Source organism: Hippoglossus stenolepis, chromosome 8, assembly GCF_022539355.2.
Source record: "Hippoglossus stenolepis isolate QCI-W04-F060 chromosome 8, HSTE1.2, whole genome shotgun sequence".
Taxonomy (NCBI): Eukaryota; Metazoa; Chordata; class Actinopteri; order Pleuronectiformes; family Pleuronectidae; genus Hippoglossus; species Hippoglossus stenolepis.
Window position 1 is genome coordinate 15,321,614 of NC_061490.1, and position 27,023 is coordinate 15,348,636.

At 44.8% G+C, this 27,023-nt stretch overlaps 2 protein-coding genes across 5 annotated transcripts in view; both read right to left on the reverse strand.

Annotated features, from left to right (window-relative positions):
• Positions 1–446: 446 nt before the first annotated feature.
• stx17 (syntaxin 17) lies at positions 447–10,213 on the reverse strand. The gene is made up of 7 exons (XM_035164760.2): positions 10,003–10,213; positions 8,676–8,870; positions 8,510–8,575; positions 6,175–6,486; positions 5,718–5,768; positions 3,823–3,909; positions 447–1,554 (listed from the first exon to the last, which is right to left on the reverse strand). The coding sequence occupies exons 2-7, from the start codon at positions 8,796–8,798 to the stop codon at positions 1,312–1,314; spliced, it is 882 nt and encodes a 293-aa protein (XP_035020651.1). The 5' UTR covers positions 8,799–8,870; positions 10,003–10,213; the 3' UTR covers positions 447–1,311.
• A 3,116-nt stretch (positions 10,214–13,329) lies between these two features.
• The window catches only part of nr4a3 (nuclear receptor subfamily 4, group A, member 3), a 21,057-nt gene continuing 7,363 nt past the window's right edge, over positions 13,330–27,023 (reverse strand). For all 4 annotated transcript variants that reach the window (XM_035164757.2, XM_035164754.2, XM_035164755.2 and 1 more), the window contains 6 exons: positions 26,463–27,023; positions 21,893–22,022; positions 20,617–20,780; positions 20,301–20,500; positions 17,005–17,183; positions 13,330–15,175 (listed from right to left, as the gene is read on the reverse strand). The exon at positions 26,463–27,023 is cut by the window's right edge and continues 263 nt beyond it. In XM_035164757.2, the coding sequence (XP_035020648.1) occupies positions 14,913–15,175; positions 17,005–17,183; positions 20,301–20,500; positions 20,617–20,780; positions 21,893–22,022; positions 26,463–27,023 (1,497 nt within the window). In that variant the 3' untranslated portion in view covers positions 13,330–14,912. The remainder of the gene's footprint in view (positions 15,176–17,004; positions 17,184–20,300; positions 20,501–20,616; positions 20,781–21,892; positions 22,023–26,462) is intronic.

Genomic DNA, 27,023 nt, shown 5'->3' on the forward strand with positions numbered 1-27,023 from the left:
TATTAAATATATACATCTGAAATATTCCGTACTACATCTCAAATATGTTCAGGTATTTTTTATTTATGTTAACGTTTATTTAACAACTTCTGTCGCACTTTAAATTAGTTATATTTCTTAATGTTTTCAATGCAATATTTTGTCTCAGTGTGTTGAGGTTTGTTTCTCAATGATACAGATATTAGTACGCTGTAACAAAACTACAAAACCAACATGCAACTGATAACTGAGTCTACAAACACCCTGGTAAGATTTTACTGCAGTAGGCTCTGCCTGTAGTTTGTGAGATAACATGGCAATTTAAAGGTAATTCTCTATTCGGCTACTTCAACTTATCTTAAATCATGTATAAAATTCTGGGACTCGGATGTTCCTTCATATCCGTCGTACTTGACAAGTGTTTTAAAGTTGAACTTGTTGAAACCCTGAATAAAAGACACGAGTGGTGAAATGAAAGGTTTTATTTGGCAGAAAACCAGCAGAGGTGAAATCAATACATGGCAGGTTCTTAGAGTCACTGAACTGGACTGTGGCACTTGGGTGCTTTTTGTGCAAAAACAACAACTCTGTGTGTAAATGGAAAATAATTGATATAAACTCTGAAGCAGTGCCACTTTCAATTTACATTAATGAATAAATGCAGCACCACAGAGATGGTAGTCAAAAAACATTTTCTTTACACAATATTATTATTATATAGTCTCAGTAGTAGAGCTGTTGACATAGTTTCCGTGGCGAACCTTCACCTCCCTCCCACTTCCAATCTGCGAGCCAGAATAAAGCCTTCGATTCCTGGGGTGAATTGCAGTGTGGCTCCTCGTGGAGTTTAGGTGAACTTTGACCCACGATATATTTGCTTCACATTCGTGTATGTGTGACTGTGCCTGAAAAGATTATTGAGTCATGATTCTAGGTAAACTGACGAACCCTGGTGAAAACAGGTGTCTCCCTAAGCAGCGTTTGACAGAATATATGTGTCAGTTAAACGTATTTAAATGAGCGAGGCTATGTCAGACTGGCCTCACTCGCAGCTCAATTAAAAATCACTGCTTTGCTGTGATCAGAATAAAAAAAAAAAATCAGTTGTGTGTATAAAAGTAGAATAACGTCCTCACAGAAACACTATTCACACACAAACATAAAAGTACCCAGCTCTTCAACAAGGCTGTAAATGTGTCATTGATTCCAGACATACAAGACGCCAAAGTCAAACACTGAGTCTCTTTGAGTTTGGCTTTTCCTTCTAATTGGTCGGGCAACATGGGAAACCTCAGTGATTAACCAGCAGCTGAGGACAGAGGACCAACCGCATCATTTGTCTTTGCTGGACTCTGCTTTGTCTGGCTGTTGCGGTGTCACTTGCTTCATCTGTAGATCCAGTCGGGTTTTGCGGTGTTTCCGGACCAGGCTGCCCCCCGCGAACCCCAGAGAACCTCCCAGAGCAGCGGCCACCCCAGCGGCTTTAAGCCCGACCAGCAGCCCGAGTGGTCCTCCTAGCGCACCGCCCAGCAGCGCCCCGGCAATTGGCAGCAACGCCATCTTGTAGCCCACCGCCTGGAGAGACGGGAGGCAGAGACACGCTCGACTTTAATATGACACACACGTACACACACACATGCGTTTTGGAGGTATTAGTACTTTGTGGCTTGAAGACGGAGTGAGATAGAGTTTGGACGTGTCTATCCTTTCATGATCACACACATGGTGCAAGGGAAGGAAGGAAGAGAAGAAAACGCCACAAACGAGGCTGCATGTGTAAATGTAAACCGACTCTTCCACAGCAGCATCAAAGCATTTCAATTATCTGCATTTCGGAGAAATCAGAGAGATGTGGCCTGTGTGTTATTACAGCCGTTATCATCACAGTGGAAGGTGCTCTTTGCTGATGGCAATTAATGACTGATTCTCTGACCGTCCTCACACACACACACACACATACACACACAGGGACACACACTTGATTAACACTTCACCATTAAATTAATCTAGTTCAAAAGCCAGCATTGCTTGACCGAACCCCCGTGGCAGTTGAGGGGAATTTTTTAATTTCATCCAAGCCGAGTTAAAAGGACTCTGGGTACAGGTTGTGGAAGACGGCAGGAAATGTGGGTGTTGTGTGACTGAACGTGTGTGTGTGTGCATGTGTGTGTATTGCTGTTTGACCTGATGACAGATTACAAGCTTTCAAACATCCGACATCCCTCTCATCTGCGTTATCTCTCCGCACCCCTCTCCTCTAATGTGCAGCCCACTACATCTGCTGCTAAACTTACAGAGGTCAACCTTTGTTTGTGTCACCATATGGGTAAACTCAATTTGAATTAAATTAGAAAAAAATATTGTATTATTTGAAGTAATCATTAAATTATACAAAAGTTAAAATTGCCTGAAGGCCGGTGCACCTATCAGTATTTAGTATTATAGCCATGCAGATACTTTTGGTTTTATCCAACTAGATTTTTACCTTTGCAAAGGAGGTTATGTTTTCATTGGCATTTATCTTTTAGCAGGAGTGCACAAAATCCACTGAACTGATTTTCTTGACACTGGGTGGAACCAGTTTAGGTTTGGATCTGAACAAAGGGGCGGATCCAGGACTTTTTCATCACATTCTTTAATATTGCGAGCTTGGGCATTTTGTTGACATTTTCACTGATTTCCCACCGTGTATTTCATAGATCTTGATGGAAATAATCAGGCACATTTAAAAGGACTGATATCTATGAGTGTGTGTAATTTAGTGCAGCTTGAGTGAGTAAGAGAAGTCCATCGAGTGCCACTCTATTAATATAATAATCTGGGACTCCTGCTGCCACCTCAAGACAAAAGATCAGAATATGGTTGGTGGTGTTCTCACCATTATATCACAATCAAAGTAAGTGAAATGAAATGACATTAATTCTCCCCTCCATACCCTTCCCCGAAAGCAATTTGGACTTTAGTGTCTTGCTCCAGGAGAAAGGAGAAACCGTATTTGTATGCTCTGGTTGAAGACTGCAAATACAGACTTTTCAGCACACAGGGAATCACACCTTCGTGTCCTCACCCTCTCTGAAATTAGTGTCTTATTACTTCACACCTACATTATGTTCCTAAAAGTGTGAGTGAAACAAAGATCAACATGAAAAATTTCATCTGAGAGAGTGAAGATTTCTTTTCTTTTTTCATTTAATGCCAAACTAAATACTGGAAATTAGTTAGAGAGCGTTGCTTTCACTGCTGTGTGTGTGTGTGTGTGTGTGTGTGTGTGTGTGTGTGTGTGTGTGCGTGCGTGTGTGTGTGTGTGTGTGCGTGTGTTTGTGTGACTGTGGTTTGAGAAAAACGAGTGATTCACTCTGGGTATTACGGACAAAAAGTTCATGATTTCAAGTGTGTAATATGTGTGAAGGGCACTGATGTGTCCTTCTGAGTTACACTCAGTGTTAAGAGTGTATCGAATTGACATTGCCGCCTGAATGCTGCTCCTGAAAAACTATTAAACAGTCATTCAAACCTCTCTTTAATGCTGCGCACACACTAACACACAGACCCTCGCTTGTCAACCTCTCATCCTACCTCTCTATCACTCTTCCTGCCCTCCCCTCTGCTCTATCCCTCTCTTCTCTCTATTTCCTTAATTGCAGCTTTCCTCCGTATTCGAACGGATCAATAGGGACAAACGCCGTGGAATGGCTGGGAGGCAAAGTGCCATCGATCTCCCTATCTTCCAAACACCACACACACAATCGCACAATCGCACACACACACACACACACACACACACACACACACACACACACACACACGCAGCCGCAACGCACCGCACGCACACCATATACACACCTTCCCCAGGCTCTTGGTCCCCTCCACCACGTTGGCAGCGGCTGTGTTGACGTTGTCCTCTATGCTGTCAATCTTCTCCTGCTGGGACTGATGCAAAGGAGTTAGACACACACAAACACATATAAACATATACACACACACACACACACACACACAAGCACATGCATTTGCTCGTGTGAAAGAGTAACCACCTGTTGTGCACTAGTACGTATTCGTAAGTGTCCAGATTCTGCTCCATGGCACAAGATAACATGGGAAGGGTTTGTGTTTGTGTGTGTGTGTGTGTGTGTGTGTGTGTGTGTGTGTGTGTGTGTGTGTGTGTGTGTGTGTGTGTGTGTGTGTGTGTGTGTGGAGGCTGAAGGTATATAGTATGGAGATTATACTGGGGGTAGGGCTATATGGTGTGTGTGTGTGTGTGTCTGTGTGTGTCATTGTGTAGATCTCATGAAATATTCAGAGTGGCAGCTGTCTCTCTCCATGTGAGGCCCAGATAGACACAGTGACCAAACAACAACCAGGACACTTTTCTCCTCCTCCTCCTCTTCCTCACCTTTCTTCCAAACAGCTTCTTCCTCTCTCACCCCCTCACACTGAGACACTCAGCTCTGTCCATTTTACCTCTTCTCTTACATTCCCAGGTAAATAAATATTTTCTCACTGAGGCAGTTTAGATTCTTCTGACTTGGATTCACTCTTGTTAGATCCGACAAGCAGGAGCCATACTGTTCAGGATTAAATGATAATAGGGCTGATACTATTTTCTTTATTTATTAATCTGCCAATTCTCAATAATCATTTGAAAGTAGTGCAATACTGAAAAATTCCCACAGCCAGAGATGGAACCGCCAAATCTGGTTTTATTGCACCGTCTCTCCCTCTCAATTCCACTTATTTCTACACTATTTCTTACTCATGATGGGATAAAATGCAACCAAACTGTAATAATGCTACATGGATGAAATTCACAAAAACAATTATTTTATCACAATAGTTACACATTAATCAAACTAGTGGAACTATAAATAATTAAACTGAATATTTTTTCTGTAGTGTGGTCACGTTTTGATTACCCCACCTCTGTCTTCAGTCGACCATCTAAGCAAAACAAGTAAAAAACTCTCAAATTCTTTAATTTGTCCTTTTGTCCATTTCAATCTAAAGCTGAAATGATCCTTTAGTTAATTGAAAGCCCCAGACGACACAAAGAAAAACACACGAGCACGCAGACAAGCACCGGAACATCCACTAACATGACGCATGTACAGACACAACCACACACTCAAACACACTCAGTGTTTCCACTGTGTCTGAGCGCTGGAATATTACTCCCCTAACGGAGTCTTTCACCCTAGAGACACCACAACAACATGTCTATGCTCTTTCTTACCTCCCCATGCCTCTGTCTGTTTTTTCTAACATAAGTACATCTTCTCTATCTCTCTTTTCTCTGTTAATCTCTCCCTTCACCCAGCCTCCTTGCTTCTCTCCCTCCATCCCTGAGGATAGAGTGATAATCTGGACCGTCTGTTCTCCACCTGCTCCGATGCGTCCCTTGTTTCTCTCCTTACTCCCTGTGGACAACCTGCTGTCCTCACCCAAATCCTCCCACTCTCTCTCTCTCCCCTGTCTTCTCCCCCGCCTCTCCTCTTGCTTTGGATGAGGGGCCTCCGAGGCCCCAGCGGTAGTCCCGGGCTGATCTGTGTAACCTTCTCTCGGAGGAGCCTTACCAGGCAACACAAGCACACACGGTCAAATACACACTACTTCCTGGAAACGCTATAGGCAAACTCACTCCGTCACATTGTTTTTGTTCACAGGCGTAGCTGTGCACACATGTAGATGGAGAAATGCATACAACGTTGAGATATAGGGCAGAGTTGAGAGTTCATACTCACATGGACAAGAAGACTGAACTCTGTCACCAAACCGCTCAGCTCCTTCAGATCCTGAGAGAGAAAAAATATTAGATTTATTTCAATATGATGAAGCTCATCACACAAATTTACAGCTGCAGTCAAAGTCAATACAGTCAGTTTTGGAGATTGACGATTGAATTAACCAGTAACAATGTGTAGAATATGTAATATAGCAAAGCAGATTGAAATAGGTGCGTCTGTAGAAACCGGTCAAATGGATCATTTACATTCGATGATCTTGCTATAGTGATGATTAATGTATGCATGCAACATATAGTGCAGACAAATATGGCTAAATTCCATTTAATTTCAGGGTCCTGGTCCTGTTGTTCACACTGTTGCACTGCCACAGCTTATAGGACACTTGAACAGAAATGAGCCATTGTCAAGCCTGGTTTATATTTCTGTATAGAATCGAGTTCCACACATGCAATACCTCTTCCAGGTTGTCCCAGGACTCAGCCGCACTCTGATCTGCAGGAATCTCTGGAAGTTGCAGCTGTATTTGCCTGCCGCCAGACATCGACTCCTTGCCCACATCGTCCTCACGGTGGAAACCGCTGGCAGACGCAGGTGATGGAGGTAGTGTGGGCTGGGGCACGGGGTTAGAGTGCAAAAGCAAGAAGTCGTATGCGGCGGCTGATGCTCTGTCCCTGACTGGCTTTACGAGCGCTTCCAGACCATGAGCGTCTTCGACACGGACCCGAGAACACAGCTTCTCCATCTCTCTGATGTTCGCTCTCAGCTGCTGCAGGGCGACAGTAATAGATACATTATGTAGATAAAACAAATAAAAAGACATACAGCACAAGATTGTAAAGCAAAACAACTGGAATTAACTTGATGTTACCTGCTACATAAATTACTGAAACCTGAAAACTTCTAGAAAGCAATTAAATGCATTACTTCTTCTAAATCCACCTAAAACTAATCATTCATGGTCATTTTGCTTGGTGTGTGTGTGTCTGTGTGTGCTTTGGCGGCGGCTTAATAAGGTTCAGATGTGAGGCTGGAGAAAACAAGCCCCCTCATCCCGCCGTGCCCTGAGGGTGACAGGAGGATTACATCCCAGCCATCAGCCCTCCAGGCCGCAGGACGACCCGGGCTCAGGGGGTCAACGTGCTGCCGATAACACATTCGGCTAATTACGCAGCATGAATAAACATACATGCATACACTTGTCCTCACGTGCACAAGACTGAAAAACACGCTGATTGTCAACGAGATGGTCGGGTCAGGCACCTGTCAGCTTGCAAATTAACCGTGACCGTAAGTGGCTTGAACGCACAGACGGACAGATAGACAACCCACCACATACTCAATAGCAGATATTCATGATACAACAGTATTGACTCTGCTCCGCTGTCTCACAGTGTCTGCTGTAGCTGCTGTGGCAAAGGTGGGGGCACTGAGTCTGCCTGTGCCTTCCTCTGGGGGCTAGCTTGGTGCTAGGCTAGTGGGAGTACATGTCAATCATCGGTGAGGAGAGAGACTGCAGCCTGTTTCTGTACGAGGAGCGGCAGAGGACAAATGGATGAAAAGCAAGAAGGAAAGAAAGGCAGTCTAAACTTGAACATTCTCAGCCTCCTTCTATCTACTGTGTCTATCTCTGGAACATAAGCACACACTTACAGTATATACAGTACACATCGAAAGCAGAGCAGACTAACCCCTACTCTGTATTAACACTGTGCAGACATGAGAAAGCACTCTGCGTATGTCCCTGGGATTTGTGGGGAATGGTGAGAGGATAGGTGTGTGTCTGCTCGGACTTAGTTCACCTTCAGAGACACGGTGGCTTCCAGGCAACAACATCCCTTAAGGCATTTCACACTCACCATGTGAACAAGTACACAAGCACTTACACACACACACACACACACACACACACAAGAGTTGGTGTGTTCAAGGTTTGGTAGCGACTCTTTTCTCGTCCTGATTTTTTTCAGAAGATGGAATTTCTGCGCAGAACTTTAATTAAGTCTTTGATGACTTATCCAGTCTGGTGTCTCCCTAGTGGCAGCCTTTTTTTTTTATACCTTAGTCTCTTTTATTCCTGTGTTTTGCTTATATATTATTTCTATTTTCAATATTTCCCTGTTTTATTGTATGTTTACTTATTACTTTGACTGAGCAAATCAAAGCGTATAGATTTAAACAGATTTATTGTATTAAATTTCACCAGATCTCAGGGCCTTCCTCAGCAGCTGTAGTTGCAATGGAGATCATAACATTTTTCATCACGTGACCTGGTGATGTTATAACAGGTGGTTGTCCCAGACACTTTCTCATTGTGTTTCAACACAGTTCAACATGCATTTGTTTGAGAAAGGTGTCGGTTTAAACAAGGCAAACCGATGACTGACATTCATCTCCTTCACTCACAAGGAGCTCTGTCTATATTTGACTGGACAAAGACAGCACTTCATGTCCTGCAACTACTGGTCGTCACTTTCAATTTTTAAAATGTGAAAACCTCGGTCACAAACATGCTCTGCTGTTGCAAGGTCATGCAATATCGAGAGGTGGTGAATCACATCATCATCTGAACAATCCTCACATTCACACATCGGCAGGAGTAAGACTTGAAAAATGTAGTTAATGCCTCCGTGATGACAGAGAGGCTGGAAGTTTTGAATGAGAAATTTATTGTTATCAGGAAACTGGAAAATATCATATAGCTTCATGGTTTTCAAGTGTAAAAGTATTGACAGGCCAGTTACCCTTTGCTATCTGTCACTGGTGCTTTTAAACAGTGTCTCTTTTGATACCTGAACAGTTCTGCTGGCGTTGATGTGCTCCTGATGAAGGCGGTCCCATTGCTGGCTGTGTTGGTACTGTGGAAATGAAGGAGAAAAGTATGAGTTGTCCATCTGTTGACCGGAAGTACAAGTGTGGAGGTGAGATCATGTGTTCCAGCCAGATTTCCGCCGTCACCTTCAGTATGTTATTGTGGTGTTTCTGCAGCCTCTCCAGGTCCGTGGGCAGAGCCACTTTAATGAACTTGTGGATCGGTGCCTCCAGGCGCCTCAGTGTCAGCTTGTTGCTTTCATCTGCCATGTGTCCTGCAGACTGCCCACAGCCAACACCTCTGTGCAACTTCAGACACTGCACCTGCTCAGCTTTATCTATCTGCCCCCACAGACGCAGGGAAAGCCAGCAGAGTATGTTAATAAAATACATAAATCAGAAAAATAAACTCTGTGACACATGCAAGTCTGCCCACTCATCTGAAATTGGCACCGCCATAAGATGATTAAAATGTTTTCCTCGCCAGCTTGCTCTCAGTGAAAAGAGTGTTCGAGGTATTACTTGTACAGCATCTACAGTGAAACGATCACTCGGTCAATCAGTTTTACTTTCAGTCAAGGAAATTCAGTCATTTATTTGAATAATCTTTTTTTTTATATATCGATAATCCATTAATTTAGTAGTTTCCAGCTTCTCAATTGTGACTGAATTAGCTGCATATAAATATATTTCATTAAATTTCAAATGAAGTACCTTTGGGTTTTTATTTGTTACGGTTCACATGGGAAATTGTGATGTAAGACAATATCAAAAGCAATATAACAAAAGTCCAGTATGTCGGTTATATATGAATATTTACATTGTGTAGGCACAGTGATGAAGTATAACACATCATTGATCGACCTCAGATTTGTAAAACGTTGAACTGTTTATCAAGTATCTGCTATTCTCCGCTCATGAAGAGTTTAAAACCACAACCTTCAGGAGCAAAACTCAGTCTGTAACCTGTAAAGACACAATAATGGGACCTTTATTGTGATAATTAACGATATCGACTGATATGAAATCTTTTTATCTTCATATCATTTTCAGCCACATCACCCAGCCCTGACTTCTTCCCTCTTTCCTTCAAATGATTGACGAAGGTGATTGAAAATTTAAGGATTGATTCATAGGTTATGGAAATAATAAATAGTAATAGCATGTAGCTGCCATCCCACATAACACAGCACCATGTGGATGTTTATAAGACTCCAGTGATACACATGCTAAGTTGCTCAATCACTGCTGGTTAATATTAGCTGTTAACTATATTAATACTACTAGTTTCTCTGAAAGTGGTTCACAGGAGGATGACAGACAAACACCAGAAAACATGTAAGGGTGTTTGTAAACATGCTCCAAGGGGTGAATATAAAGTTAATAAACATTAGTTATATTAGCTCCAAACACCAGTGTGATGCTAAGTGAAGGAAGGCTACAGGAAACTTAAAGGACACACGGCGACACTTACCAGAGGAAATATCACCCAGCGAAGTGTTTCATATTACAGACTACAATCTGCTGTGAGTCTCCATGAGGATGAGAAACCCAGCGTTGAGCTAAACCCGCAAGTTTCAGCGACGCTTTCACTTTTCCTTTCTGACAATTACTTGTTTGTAAACAACTCTCTTCCCCGTGCATCAGCGAAACGTCTCCGACCTCCACCAGCACCCGCGGTACAAAGAGTTCCTCCTCCCAGGGTCCCGTGGTGGGATGAGAACTAATAACTCCTGTGTTAGTATCTCCGGTGAAAAGATATTATTACACAATGAAAAGGAAGCGTTTATTTTTTAGTACAGCTCGTATTTGAATGTTTTGTGCTAGAATTTACAACAAACAAAAAGAGAAAATCGGCAATCACACAATTTTTTAATCATCACATTCTTAAAAATTACTTATTATTATTATTATTATTATTATTATTATTATTATTATTATTATTAGTAGTAGTAGTATTGAATAACATGTGTACTTTATGCTACTACACACATACACTTTGTTGGTTCTGACTGAATATTTAGACTAAATGTTAAATCTAAATGTCACTGTTATGAGACGAACATTGAATAAATGACCAGAAAAAAGGCTGCGAGACTTTGACTCAGATAAAAGTTGCAGAAAATATAAAAATCTAATAAATCGACAAATAAAATAAAATGAGGTTTTATGCATTTATTTTTATATCTAAACAAATCACATTTTCTCGGTGGTTTTGCTGAAATTCTTTGGACTCGACGACCTCAAACTTACCAAAGCTCTGGCGGCAGCTCGGCTCTGTGGTGATAATTATTTTTGGTAAAAGGGTAGTTATGAAAGTGACTGTGTGGTCACCATGTGTCACAACTACTCATAACAGCTACGCTATCCGTCGAAACTGTGACCATGATCAAATTTCAAGCTGTGACAGAAATATCACAAACTCCCTAACCCTAACATGATTAAATAACATCTGACAATTATATGTTGTTATTCACTGCTTCAGTTTAAAGCAAAGAGAGAAACGATCTATTTCAGTGTGAGATATTGTTTTTTCTTTTCTGTTTAGCTGCAGGTGTAAATAGCGTGATATTCTATTCTGTGTTGGTGTTTGGAAAAGAGCAAGAGAGAAAACTAGGGTTTCCCCTCCTCTAATCTGAGACCAGCTCATGTGAGTGGGTCTATTGCATGTTTCCATTGCTCTTCTTCAGCACCTTTTACCTTTGACATTCAGGCCACCCCCACACACACTCCACCCTCAGCGGATGCTCTGTGCCAGGAGCCACAGTAAAATACAGTCTCCAGCTACAGGGGATTTCCCCTGATGTCTGTGTATGTTTGTGTGTGTGTGTGTGTGTGTGTGTGTCCGCTGCAGGGGACTCCCGGACTTGCAGACTTAGGGTGAGCAAAGCAGAAGATGAAATCTAGACAGTTAATCATTAAAAATATTAGGGTTCATGTGTCTGCTTCTGAGAGAACGTGTTACATTACATTACATTAAATTACATTAAATTACATTACATTACATTACATTACATTTAGCTGACTCTTTTATTCAAAGCGACTTTCAATCAGTGCATTCAACATCTGTTCACACATATTTGTGTGTGTGTGTTTGTGTGTGTGTGTGTACTCAGGAGGACTCAGGTGTCAGTCATTTGTATCTATCAATGGGGCCGTTCATTTCTATCCTCCTGCATCTTCACTGTTCCTGAAAGCAGGTGTGATCGGCTCATCCTCACAGCTCAGTGAGCATTTTGACTTGTCACAGTAAAGCTGCGTTCTTACTTCTAACACTAATGTTCTATATCAGTGTCCCAGCATCAGTGTGACAGTGAGGCAGCACGCACATGACCAACACCCTGAAACTGACGCAGCTGAATGGAATTCAGTCACTCACGTTATTGTTTATTGCTGGACTATGACAAAATGTCTTCTATGTAAAAAATATTATATCATGAAAATTTGGCAGAAACATTTCAAATTAGTTTTTTTATTTGCTCTGAGGTTATTTTTATAGAATATATTTGAGGGCTTAAATTTACATTTCTGAATAGATTAGGAAAAGTTATGAACCCACAGTGAGAAAAATTGATTCTTTATGCGTCTGTGTGTGTGTGTGTGTGTGTGTGTGTGTGTGTGTGTGTTCTAATTAAGACTCTGGGTGTATCTGCTTTCTGTCAGCAGTGATCGATTGGCAGGGAGACTGACAGCTCAATGTGTGCGTGGCTGTGTCTGCGTGCATGTTGGTGCGCACGTGTAGTGTGTATGTGTTTTCCCTCATCAAGCAGAGCTCCCTGCTTTGTAGTCATGTTATTTTACCTGTCACTCAGAAATGCCACTGTTAGAGAGGGACACACACACACACACACACACACACGCAGTAAAACTACAAAAATGGTGTGAGTGGTCTTTTCCTGCATGCTGATCAAACACAGATGTCCCAATCCCAGAAGCATGAGGTGTTGGGCCAATCCTTGTCTGTCACAAAACTACACACACATTGACAGACACACACACACACACACACACACACACACATGCAATTTTCTGGTAATTGTTTACCACTGGCAGCCATTTGTGTTTTCTGGTTCCCTAGTAATTATAAATAACTTGGAAGAGAAGATTTGGTGTCATGTGCATGCCACACCGATGTAAACACACACACACACACACACACACACACACACACACACACACACACACACACACACACACACACACACACGTACAGTGACAGAGTTCGTTGACAATGTCACAACCACAGTTACTATCAATCACCTGGCTGTCCCGGAGAGTGTTTGTATGTGTGTGTGTGTGTGTGTGTGTGTGTGTGTGTGTGTGTGTGTGTGTGTGTGTGTGTGTGTGTGTGTGTGTGTGTGTGTGTGTGTGTGTGTGTGTGTGTGCTCATGCAGTTGCGCGGGAGGGCTAGTGAGTGATGGCAGTGACAGTATAGACGGCATGTGCTGTGAAATGTCACCATGGCGATCGATGGTGTTTAACGAGGCTGGAGGCTGATCTGGACCTCATGCTAACATGAATCTCTCCTCTCCCCCCCCCTCCTCTATTCCCTAATCCCCCTCCACTCTCTGTGAGAGCCCGGTGGTCCCTTGGGAGAGGGATGAGGCCTTTTACCTGCCAAGAGGCTTTTGCGTCTGAACACACACACACACACACACACACACACACACACACAGCACACACACAAGCGCACACACAGGTATTTAGCTCAAATCTGGTCCTTTGCTCACTTTGTTATATTTTTACATTTGTGTATATTTGTGAAATAATTCCCAAGAATCAAAACACAGGACACAGCCGGTCAGATTAATCAGAACTATTTATGATTTCAAAGTGCTGAACATAAAATCCAGTGAACCAAAGAGAAAGAACAAACAGGAAACTCAAACCAAAGAGGGACATTGAAAAAACAGCAACTTTTTTCTTTTTTGTTTCTCTTCTTCAAAAAACAATGCACAACTCGTACCACAATATTTGAAAAAGCTAAAAACACTTCAAAATATTAGTTTTGTATATATATATATATATATGTATATATATATATTTATATTTATATTTATATCTATATCATCTGCTTTTTTTCATATGTCAAACTGTTGCTGTGAGCGTGTGAGTGGGTGGTGGAGGCCCGGGGGGGAGCTCCCCGCGGAGCTGCAGTCTGAGACACAAACACAGGTCGAGCTGTTTTGACAGGCTATGGCAGCTCTTGACAGTTTATAACACACCATGCATATGATCCTGGCTTCTCTAAGCGTACACACAAAGACAGTATGCAACTGTGTCCTCCACACTCTCACACGACCCCCCCCACACAATAGAAACAAATAGAAAAAGAGCATGACTGCGGAATGTTCCACCCCTTGACGTACAGCTATCTGTCGAGCACCCTCCGCTCCCCCGCCATCGTCCAGGCGAGCAGGTTTCAGGTGTGTGTCTGTGCCTCTAGCCCTTCTCAGGGTGTAAGTGCTTCAAAAGCCAATTTCTGTCCACGTTTATTCCTCCTATGATTTCAAAATGAGTTGATAATAAAAATAAAAAATAACATACTAGAGCAAGTTCAAGTCTGGGTGACTCAGTCATCAATCGTTAGTGCACGGCATCTCCCCTGCTGTCTAACGGCAGGAGGAGACTGTCTCGTATTCTTTTTAGCTACTGACAGTACAGGACACGTCTTTGTAATAAAATAATTTAGAGTTTGAAAATTCAACCGGTGCTTCCCCCGTCTCTTCCTTTTGTGGCGAGATAGCACTTATGAAATTGCACTTGGAATCAAGAGCTCTACTCAACAGCCTCTTCCATGTGTTTATCAAATATCTGCGTTGTGCTTTGTGATGTCTCTGCATGTCTGCGCTCACACTTTCAGCGGGACGAAGTAGAATACACTGTTTGACTGGGACACCTTCAGCTTTGATAACATTCGATCACAATCACACCTCCCCTTCCCTCTTTACCAAAAAGTCCTCAGACTGGACGAGCCAAAACACAGATAAACAGTACTTATAAACCTTGCTTTCTTTTTTTATGCTGGATGAGCTGCCACCCAGATGGAGAGAGGACGGTAATAAGTCATTTTCCATTGTCCGTCTCAGCCTCCGTCATCCTCCCCCATGTGAGAAAAATAGGAGGATCAAACAAAAAGTGATAAAACATTTGAGCAATTGTCTTTTATACTGGTGAAAAGCATTTAGTTGGTTGTCCATTTGTGAAAAGACATTCTTGATTGGTTGTCCTGAAGAGTGAAAAGCATTTGATTGGCTCTCTCTGTTCTGCAGCAGACAGAGTGGAACGAGTCTCTCTTCTGGACGTGTGCGCGTGCTCCTCAGGGGGAAAAACTCCTGAACAGGACGTGAAGTGGGTCTTTGTTTGCGTGGTCAGGCCGGGCTGTCAGTAGGGCAAAGTGTCCAGGAACCTGTCGATCAACGGTGGAGGCGGAACCAGATCCTCCAGCTTCAGGTAGAAGATTCGTTGAAGGCCCTGGGTTCTCTGGGAGCGGAGCTCTGCCCTCAAACCCAGAAGGCGACTCAGAGGTGGCGCGACCTTGGACGTGGATGAAGAGGGGCCGCAGCCCAGGTGGTCCCTGAGACAGGAAATCACTTTATTCTGCAGCTCCTCGACGCGCTTTGAGTCCTTCAGACCCGGGACTTGCTCTGAGGAGAGACACAGACGTCAGGGGATTAATTCGTTAAACGGCAAAAATTAAGTCAGTGAAGAAAAGAAATACACAAACACCTACACATACACACACCAGAGCTCATTCAGCTGAAAGAGCATTAGCTACATCTTCTTTTATATTGAATTCCATGTCATTAGCCTCTATGGCTCATGGTCCTAACAGGCCTTAACCTGTCGCACTCACTACAGATCAATACACAGTCTAACCTAATAAGCCCCCTGTACACTGTTTATATGCACACTCTCTCTCTCTCTTTCTTTCTCTTTCTCTCTCTCTCTCTCTCTCTCTCTCTCTCCCCACACACACACACACAAACCATACATATCTACCAGACACACAAATAGTCCCTGCAATTTAAGACACTGACAGATACAACAGTGCACAACAATTAGCAAATTATTCGACCCTGTGAGCAGCCAAATGAAATTAGAGACACATCCGCACACATACACACACGCTTACACACATACACAAACACACACACACACACTGCTGCCCATAGCAACTCCAGTGGCACCCGTACCAAGCTTAATGTGACACTAACTCATTCTGTAGAGAACAGGGTGTCCAGACCCCCACACACACACACACACAGACACACACACACACACGCAAGCTGTGCTGCAGGGAGGCTGTCAGTGAGACCAGGCTCACTTTGAGGTATCCATTATCCGAAGCCTATTTATTGTTTGTTTATGTGATTCTTTTGTTTGTTTCTGTGTTTGCGGCTGCAGAGTCACTCCAGCCCTCCTTTCACCGCAGCTTTCAGACCTCTCACACACTCTCTCTCTTCGCTCTCCCTATCCCATCTTTCTCTGTGTGTGCGAGCTCCTGGGGAGGGATCGATGGTTGCCTTTCTGCACAGGCCACTCTGAAGCAGTCGATAGCCTGGTGACTCTGGCGGCTCTGTTGTGGTAGTGGGCCTGTGTGCTTTGCCGAGGTGGCAGAGTGCCACTGAGAACAGCGCAGACGCCATTCCGGAGCTGTGCTCCACGGTGGGCTGGTCGATCAGGCACAGAGTTAAGTGCTCCCCCAGAGAGTGAGGACGGGGTTGGAGGGCTTAGACAGAGGGAGAGGAGGTGGAGGAAGAGGAGGTGGACGGGGGGTGAGGTAGGGAGGCTGAGCGTGGGGGGAGGGGTATTCTACCCATTACAGGTTTATGTACAGATTACACAGACTCTGACGTGAAGGTGTAAAAACTGAAATGTGAACACTTAATTGCAATGGCGTCACCTTGGGCTTCATATGTAATTGGCTGTTTCTAATGCATTTGTAATGAAACGTACTGACAACTCAACTGTTGTCTCCTCTCTTGCGTCTCAGGTGTGTGTTCCCAGAGAACGCCGTGACTCTCCCTCCATTTTTCACACATGCACACTGATTAGAGAGTGGGCCAGGTGCGTGGCAGGTGCAGCAGGTGCTTCTGGGTATCAGGTTCTGGTTTCAGGCAGGGATGTGTGAGAACACGGATGCACATGTGTGTTTTTGAGTGTATGTGTGACGTTAGTGGACGTATCCACCTGATCACTGTCACATTGAATCAGCCACAGACAAAGCTCTGGACAAAGGATGGTGTGTGTGTGTGTGTGTGTGTGTGTGTGTGTGTGTGTAGATTTGTATCAGTGTATTTATGTAAAATCCGCTTGATTGACAGTGTTTGTCTGTATAGCAAGGGGCAGCTGTGAGCCTCATGGCAAGACACCTTTAAAGACTTAGAAAACAAACTGCTTTTTAAAATGCCGCTTTCTCCTGACGGTCATTTTGAGATTTTGAAAATCGACATCACCGGCTTGTGTTTTTTACCTGTGAGCAGTACGAGGGCGGCCAGGCAGGAGAAGGCAGAGGCGTCCAGGTTTAGGCTCTGTAGGTGGTTGGAGAAATCCCGGACGGAGTCCAGCCACTCTCCGAACCCACGAAGGCACTGGAACCTGTGCAGCACCAAGCCATTACAGAACACAAGTTTGTCCTCTGACAACACTGACCTGGGAAACAGAGAGAAAAGGGAAAAGACTCTGGTTAGATCTCGCTTCCAATGAAATGCCGCATTTTCCCTCATGTATTGTAAATATGGCTGCAGATACAGGGGCAAGGAAACAATTACAATAAAACAATGAGAAAACCTGGCAGCACGCACACTCACACACAAGTGGGACACACATCAAACACAGGCATGCGGCTGATTAAGGTTGCGTTTTCCAAATTATAGCATTTTAAAACATTCCTGTTTCCTTTTCGGCAGGGCGGGGTGAAGGGTTAGGGCAGAGGGCTGCTCTGTGTGTGTGTGTGTATTTGCAGATAGGTAAACTGTTACGGCTTTAATGTGCCCAGGCTGCGGTGTGCAGTGGAAACACAAAGCCTTAATGAGGAAATGAAAAGGCTTCTCGGATGCATTTAACCATCAGCTACTCACGACACACAACATCCCACTCCTTCACCATCGAGCAGAGAGGGAGAGAGAACAAGCAGCGAGTGAGGGAGGGCTACGACTGGTCCTTATTAAAGAGCGTGGCTTTCTTCAGAGGGCTGGTACAGTGTTTAGTTGGAGGATCTCAACAAGACAAAGGCCTGCGCGAAGATAAGACAGATTGAATATGCAGGACAAAGGCGAGGGCGGCTGACGTGGGTGGCTGGAAAACAGCTGATGGTGAGAATAGCGAGAGAAAGGAGGGGAAACGAGGGGGGTTAAAGAGAGGGAAGCCTCAAATTACACCCTGCACAAACATTGGTTTAGCAGTTATGAGGAGAAGATGAAATGCCATTTGTGTCCAATTATCCTCACTACAGTTTAAAAGGGCTACTCCACCCACTCTCGGCACAACACACGCACGCAGATGCTCGCACATCATGGGTTCCGTCAGCCGTACAAATATAGCTATCAGGACCAAAATGTTGATCCATGAGTGAGAGACGGGGGAGAGAGACGTGAAAGCAGAGGGAGGAGAGAGGTTCACTCATGGAGAGGAGGCAGAAGGATGGGACGGATCCATCCTCTGTCACTGAGGAGAATTGAAAGATGAATTTCTTTTTCTATCTCACTCTCCGTGTCGTCGCTTCCAGGCTGAGATTCAAGCCAGCCTCCTTCAGATACACACCTGCACGCTTGACAACCACCTTGTATATAGAATAACCTTTTACACTATTTATTATAATGTGTAATATATCATAGTCCCTGTATGTATTCTTACTGTATATTGTCTGACCTGATTGTGTTGTATAGTTTCTGTATATTGAACAAAATTAAAGTATTGCATCAATTATACAGTTGCAATTTTTTCCATTTTGAAAAATAAATCCTTTTTCTTTTGCTTGTTTCTAAAACATTTCCCTCTGATGTAACATTTTACGACATGCAGCATAATGCATTTGAATGATGGGATGAATTTGTCTTATTTAATTTAATTTGTGAAATAGTTAACAACGTCTTAAGAGCGACCGACCATGTAACAGAATTAAAGGATGAAGCAAATTCACTGTCTGTGATTCTTGGTTGACAATGTCTGCGTTGTAAAGCAAAGCAGAAAATAAAGCCACCAAGTAGAGAACACGGGTTAAGAACAATGTCAAGTGTCATTTCTCAATAATTTGACCCTTGTCTGATTATGAGCAGAGCTTTCGAGACAGGCTGGCAGACAAGCAGTCCAGCAGATGTGCACACACACGCACGCACACACACCGCTGGATGACTGCCACACATTCCACTCACCCCTGACTACGCTGTCACCACGGCAATCAACCAATAACCACAGAAACTGTTTGGTAACGGGGTGCTTACAGCAATGCCGGCCCAGAAGAGCGGAGCAAATTTACTCTACACACACTGAGCACACACAGACACGCACACACACACACAAACTCACAGGCATACAGATATGCACTTGCGGTGGGGGTTCGCGAGGCATCTGAGTTCAGTGTGGGGTCAATGCAGGGCTCCGTCGACGTCGAGATAGCGCAGTGTGGGCCACGTCGTTTTTCTTTTCTCTCTCACGGAACAGGGAGAGAGTAAGACAGTGCCGTGTTTGTGTCTTTTCCACTGTGCCGTGGGAGTTTGGCTGATGGGAACATGAGCAGTGTGTGTGTGTGTGTGTGATTATGAGTGTGTTTGATACAGGCCCCTATGAGTCCACCATTTAATGTGAGTCAGAGTCCCAGCCTGATCCCCCTCCTGCTGGGACTGTGATGCCACCACCCATCCTCTGCCCACCCTGCACCTGGACCTACATTGGGAAGAGGAGAGAAAGTTGGGACTCTACATCATCAGTGAGTGAGTGTGTGTGTGAGTAAGTGCACTTGTGTGTCTGACTGTGTTGGTTTCTGCCTTAGACAACAGTGCAGACAAAAGGATGAGCTTGTAGCCCGACCCCCCCCTCCGGCCTATAAATTTAACCAGCCACATGCCTTACAAGAGCAGGCCGGTAACCCAGGGCGATCCTGGAGCTGAGATGGGCCGGGGCAGTCATAATGGCACCACAGGTATCCACGAGTGAGACACACACACGTACACACATGCTTTTCCCACACACACACACATCCCAGGACGCGTGAGGTAAACGAAGCTGACCCCCCACCCTTTTTCTTATCAGTCAGCTGAATTGAATATGTATTTCCTTCCATAACCGCCCTTTTCAGTGTCTCAGCTGACTACCTTTCAGATGGAATTGATCCTGTCAATTCACAGTTCACAATGTGAGCACAGTTTCAGACTGCAGAACGCACACAGAGCACTCTGTGCGTCAGATATCAGATGAGCGGAGCGGAACTCTGTGGGTGTAGCTGCTGTCATAGCTACAGACTCCATTCATAATTTCGTTCATATGGCGATTACTCAGATCCACTCCTCCTACTCTGGAGATACACCAACACATCAGCACGCAGCTTTGCCAGCACAGTTACACACTGTGCTGTGATGGCAGACCACATCCACTGCCTGCTGTCCATAACACAACATGAGATGCCAAATGAGCTTAAGTTGATGAAGCAGTCGAAGGTTTGATTTGAAGTGATCCAAAACCTTCAGATGTGTGTGTGTACACAAGTTCTCATCCATCACATCACTGTGCTGTGTTGTTCTGGTATGAAACTGAATCTCTCTGGCCTCTTACCTGTGAGCCAGTCTCAGGACGAACAGCTCCAGGAAGGCAGAGTCTATGAGCAGGTTCTGATCGTCACGCTGGAGCTCGGAGAAGCCGGGCAGCCGGTCGGCCCAGCACCTCGTGGTCTCCATCGAGATGGTGAGCAGCCTGTAGAAGAGCTGGATGTGCTCAGCGTCTGAGGAGGAGGAGGGAGGGTCGGCAGCACTGAACTGTGGCACACGGAGAAAGAGGAGAGAAATTAATTCCAAAGCTTTATTTGTCAGTGAAATCATGAATGTATTTGTGGAAGTGGAATGAAACATTGTGGGTGTTGGGGGGGGGGTACCTGGCTGTAGTCGAAGTCACGAGGCGTGCAGTGGGAATAAGCCCTGAGCAGAGCGGAGAGCAGGCTGAGGGGTGGAGAGGGTGGAGACGCTTCTGTCTGCAGGGGGCTCTTTGGTTTGGAAGGAAGACGGCCTCGGCGCCCCTTCAAGCTATCAGTGCGCACCACTGTGAACCAGAGAGGATCGAGGTCAAGAGGCAATAATGACGAGGTTCTTCAGCCTAAGCTGAACTTCTAGCTACTGAATGGTTTCTTATCCCTTTTTTTTGGGTCAGTGGAATTTGAGGAAGCTCTGTTCCTCAGGAGCTCCCAAACATTCCCACAATTCATACACAGAAGGCTACCAGCCAGCAGATGGCAGTGAAGCTATTCCAAGGTCTGCAGACCTGTGTTCATGGGAAATAGAAGCATGTGTGTCTGTGTGGGGTTGTTTGTGTTTATGTCTGTGTGTGAATATATTGCCTGGCATGTGACAGGTGAGAGACCTCAAACACATTAGTGCTGCATGATGCTGATTTTACATATAACCAAAAACATCTACGTGCAGCAAGTCCGATGACACAATGGAAACATGGAGCGTGTGAGAATATTTGAGCAGGTTGGTCACCTTTTCTCTGTCCAAGCTTTGAAACAAGCCCAGATTGAGATGTTTCAAAGATGATGGGTACTTATTGTTATCGTGTATTTTCCTTTTTGCTTCCTCCACTGGAGAAGGGAGTTAGTTCTGCATGGATGTGTGTGATGCCGCCACAGGCCTGGTCATTAGAGCCTATTAAACCCTAATTGCACAGACAAACTTCATGGACTGGAAGTCAGATATCCGCTGCGGCGCCCTGGTTTGTGTGTGTTTCATTTAAAGGTCCAGTTTGTGGTATTTAGGAAGATCCATCAGCAGTAATATTATATCTGATCATGTTTTCATTAGTATATAATCACATGAAACTAAGAATCACTGTGTTTTCGTAACCTTGTGAGCCCTTTATATCAACAGGAGTGGGTCCTCTTCCACGAAGTCTGCCATGTTGTATTTCTATGGTAGCCCAGAATGGACAAATTATACCCTGCTCTAGAGGGGGGTCTTTCACTTCTGCAACTGTATATTACCTGAAGGCCACTGTAGGCTGTGAAATTCATTTGGCTGAAATATGCAACCTTGCTGATATATGCCAATAGGTGCATCAGGTGTGTGTGTGTGTGTGTGTGTGTGTGTGTGTGTGTGTGTGTGTGTGTGTGTGTGTGTGTGTGTGTGTGTGTGTGTGTGTGGCGCGCGCTCTCCTACCTTCCTTCACCATGCCCACACTGAGACACTTCTGGAAGCGGCAGTACTGGCAGCGGTTGCGCCTCCTCTTGTCCACAGGACAGTTCTTACTGGCCAGACACACATACTTGGCGTTTTTCTGCACGGTGCGCTGCAGAGAGAGAGAGAGGAAACATGCAAACCGATAATCAGCCTCCAAACACAATCATCCACCTAATATTTGATTTGTCTAATTCAATTTCAGCTTTTTTTCCTGCCTCCCCATCAAAGAATGAAAGCGGAGGCTCGCAGGTCAGATTTTAATTACGCGCTGAAAGGCGGCGGTGACATCAGTATAATTAGATAAAATTAATTTTCCAACAAGACTCGCCTGCAGGAGGGACAATTTTATTAGCGCCCGAGTTGACAATGGGGACCGAGCGCGTGGCGTGCCGTGCCGTGCCGAGGCGGGTCCCGCGAGACAGCGAAGGGGGGTCGGCGGGGGGGCGGCCGCACGAGCTGCGTGATCAGATAGTTTGTGAAGCTCGCGGGTCAGCTCGTGGCACCTCCGGGCCCACGCGCATCGCGCCTCTTCTCAATGGGCCCCGCGGGAGCTGTTTTCTCCTTGACTGGCTCCCGCGATTATTACTGACCTTATTAAGATGAAACCAGAAACGGTCCACGTGGGAGCCGGGTGCGCTCCCGCCGCGCGTGGACAGGGGACAATAATAATAATAATAACATAAATGCTGGAGAATGGCCGAACGTGCCCGCGCGCAATCACTCAACTTACAGTTCCCCGAGGAGAATTAGAAGTGGGTGATTTTCTTAGTCAGTCACCGAACTTCAGTTTCATACAGCGCCGAGTGAGATGGTGCAGGGTGAGTCTATTTAAAGTAAAGTAAGCAGGAGTAATTACCGCTGATGCAAACTAACCACAGACTATAGCCTGCTCTCACTTCATGTCCCAGGTGAGGCCCCCTGAGGCATGTGAACACTCTTGGGCACGCCTCTGCCTGGAGTCCACACAATAACTCCATGTGCACTCCACTCACTCTCCCTGTCAAGCTGTGCAGACTCCACTACAGTAACTACAGGACCCGAGCAAACTATAGAGCAAACAAACGGTAAACCCGCGCAAAGTGTCGTGGCCTCCCCTCTTCTTTAGCGCCGCTAAAACACATCAAAACAAATAAATCCAATTAGGAACCCCTCGCGCCACACATGCCCGCGCCCCCGGGAGACCAATAACACACCAATTATTTCATATGCTCCGGCGCGAGCGCGGAACTGGCGCGTAATGGTCGCCAGCGCCGGATGAGAGTGGTTGCCATGGCGCCGCAGATCACTGTGAATGTCCTCCACTCGTCCCCTCAGTGGTCAGTGACCCGTGCGCGCGGGGATAAGTTGGTTATGGTCATTAATGTGGTTGAGTGGAAAAATAACATCCGTTTAGTAGGAGAGTCCGAACTGAACATAAGGCTGCATGAGTCATGCGAGCATTAATTTGCACCTTTACAAGTGTGCAGCCAGGCCAACGCAAAGTTTAGACATTAACACTGTCTTTATTTTCTGTACAAGTTGTCCAGCTGCACGGTGACATCAACGCACTTGAGCTCTCTCAACTTAGTGACACTTTGAGGTTTGGATTTATGATTCTCTCCATGTTTTGCACTAAGAGTTGGGTTTTTCCCTTCAGCATCCCGAGGGTGGTGATGCAGTTGACCCAGGTGGTTGGTCTAGGAAGAAGCTCTTCCCTCAGTGACCCCGGGGCCTAATTTTTTAGCTGGCTCCAAGAAAGGCCTGAGTTTGAGATGATCAATTAAAGATAAATTAAGCTGGGCCTGCAAAGTGCTGGTGTGTGTCTCCTGCTGTCTCCTCCTGCCCTGTCTCCCTCCACTGGGCTGCGTGTGTCCTGTGACTTTGCTTTCTAATAGGCGACGTGGAGCACTGGCATCTCAACAGAGACGCCACATATCAGGGCTGATATTGTAACTCATCCGTCTCTGATACTCATCAATGGGCTGCCTCTATATATGTGCAGGGGGCACACACACACACTCACACACACACACACACAGATCCAATTATCCCAATATGATTATCAAATCTGTGGATCTTTCTATTTAGGGCAGTCGATGAGCGGGTGTGCTGGAATGTGGAGTAAACTTTTTTTTTGTTGAATTATGTGTCCTGTACAGATAACATGAGGGTTAGGGTTATCTGCTTAATCTCACTATACGGGGACAAAGTACGACATTTGTAAAAATTTGCTTGCTATCAGAAACTCAAACCTTAGGGTGGCAGTATTGTTTGTGTGGGTAAAAGAGTCCGAATTGAGGCATGACTTATGTGCACTTAAAGCACATTCACAAATGAACACTGGCTTCCAGAGGCTCACATGCTGCGGGTGCTGTGGGGCTGGACGGAGGCATGCAGAGGCAGATTCTTGACATGTAACATGTGCTAATGGCCGTGGCTTAAATTAAAAGCCTTTAGGGACTTTGCTCCCCCTCCTCCTCTCGCTGTCTCCTCTACTCTTCTCTTCTGCTTCTTCATCAGACTCGCTCTCTGTCTGCAGAGAAAGTGATGGTTTGTGTAGAAAAATGTGTAAAGGTATTTTGAGATGGTTTTATTATTTTATTTATGGGATAATGAAGAATTCATTTCTATAAAAAATGATACAGGTAAGACATGCACATGTGTGCACATGCAAATGGATGTTTATCTTGTGAGAGTTTTTGTCATGAATGAATATAATTGTGTCTTCTCACAACAAATAACAACAATATCCACACAGCAATGAACTGAACTGAACTGACCATGTATTTTAACCAACAAAACCACAGCTAGAGTTGTTTCTTTCATAATGCTTGTATTGTACTGAAGGTCGACTTCCAGTTTTTAATTTTAAAAAATCATTTTTTTATTTATGAAAAGGTTCACTATATTAATGGGAAGCATGTGAATGGAACACATTATTCTGCCAAAAATAATTAATCAATAATAAAAAAGTGAACTTCTTGTTTAGGAGCTGTCCTTAATTCACAGTGAAAATGTGCTTCAAATTGCACTAATGAAATTAAAATAAATTACAAAAAACCTCCGTTATGGTTTAATGTGTAATAACTATTCAAGAATAATTCAATTATATAACCAGGAAAAACTTTTTTAGGGGACAATAAAACTATCAGGATAATGGAGGTGATAATATGAATATGGAAAGAAAAGTGTGTGCTTCTGCTGTTACATCCTGTACAACAGAGTGAAAAACATGCACTCGACACTGTATGCACAAACATGTTTTTCTATATGTGCATGTGTGGTTGTGTGCATGGTTGGCTGCATCTGCATGTGTGTAAAGGAAACATAGTGAGGTTTGACAGGCTGTTTGGCTGCTAAGCGCTATACAGCAAGCAGACAGCCTGCGGCCTGCTGCCACCAGACGCTGCTCCCATTAATTACTAAATAAAAACAAATTGTGAAACTAATTGAAAAGAGGGATAATTCATTTCCACCTACCAGAGGCATTATTCAATCACATGTGTTTGCACCCGGCTTCTTGCTGTCTCTTAATTTCCCCCTCTCTTGTCTCATGCAACAAATAGAATGCTTAACAAGTGTGCATAATAATTCAAAAACTGTGCAAAGAAATTACTTCAGTATACCGGGGTTGAGTTTACTATAATGTGCTTGAAGTATTGTACCACTTGCATGTGCAGGAGAAGTTTGTTGTCATGTCTAATGTGAAAAATCGGTCTGATTAAACACAGTTCCTTGGGGACATTAAACTCTGTGATGCAGCAACAGGGACTGTGAGACACCTACATGACAAGTGTTAGACTGAATCATTTGAACAAATTTCAAACTGAGTCATATTGAGTGTTATGTCAGTGAATTGTGGTCAATTTTGTGGTCACTGACTCACTACAAAGTCGCTGAAAGGAAAATTTAATTTCGAGGAGGATTCCTTTTCCACGGCACTTTCATCATACTTTATTTCTTCGTAGCTGAGTGCCAAGCGTGGAGAGTGATTTTCCTTGGTTGTCTGAGAGAGTATATGTGCTTTTACCACTCCGTGTTCTCACGCAACACAAGCAATCACACACACTCACACACAGACCATGCAAGGGTTGCTGGGAGAGCCGACCCCTGTGGGTATGTTGTGCTTTCATAATGACTTAAAAGATGATTTAGCAAGTAGGGTCTAAAGTGGGAGTGAGGCAAATGCAGCTTCAAATGAAACACGTCAGTCAGTTTACGGATACGTGGTAATATTTCAAGGTAGATTATCAATTATGGAAATGCCGGTGGGTCTGTTGGAGGGACTGGGAGCACAGATGTCAGAAGCTAGAGGAGCGGATACTTCAAGGCAAACAGAAGAGGAGGTATACTGGGATCATGTCTTATAAGAAAACCACAAGATCCACTGATATAAAACCAGACTTAGCTTTCTCATGAAAGGACAGAGTCTTGTATTTGCAGTCACTGTTTACGCAGTGGCAAGCTTTGATGATGCCTTTAAAAGTAAAGATGACAGCCTGGAATTGTAACAATGCCTCTTTTTGCAGTAACACTCTCATATGACTTAAAAGCTTTGAAGGAGTTTTACCTTGAAGAAGCCTTTGCAGCCCTCACATGTGCGTACGCCGTAGTGCTGGCAGGCCGCGTTGTCCCCACACACTGCACAGGTGCCCTCACCTTGAGGGCCACGCGGGGGAGGTGAGGGCAGGCTGTCGCCCAGGAGGGGGCCACAGGGCCCAAGAGCCAGGGATCGGAAGGCGAGGCTGCTGCCCCCGGCCCCACGGTGCAGCTGGTACATTGGCTGGTCCAGGGGTGGACAATGAGGATGGGAGACCGAGGATGAAGAGGAGGAGGAGGAGGAGGATGTTCGAATCAGACCTCCTCCCAGGCTCTCATAGCCACCGATGCTGCCACCACTGTGGGGCGGTGAGTGCTGGTAGAAGTGTGGAAAACGGGGAGACTTGAGGGGGCCTGTCTCCAGGCTGGACCCCAAAGAGTGGGAGTGCGACGGAGGGGCCAGGGAGTGCTCCTCCCACAAGAAGGAGGTGCCAGGCTGGGGCGGCAGAGATGGAGTGGTGGGAGTGGAGGGGGGGGACTGTTTAAAGTACATGGCCTCCAGTGCCGGAGCGGTCGGGTAGCTCTCCTCCTC

Coding starts and splice junctions, on each gene's coding strand:
- stx17 (XM_035164760.2), bottom strand. CDS start 8,798: ATGGCAGATGAAAGCAACAAGCTGACACTGAGGCGCCTGGAGGCACCG. Junction 8,576..8,675: donor ACCACAATAACATACTGAAG/GTGACGGCGGAA, acceptor TCATTTCCACAG/TACCAACACAGCCAGCAATG. Junction 5,769..6,174: donor CCTGGGACAACCTGGAAGAG/GTATTGCATGTG, acceptor TTTCTCTCTCAG/GATCTGAAGGAGCTGAGCGG.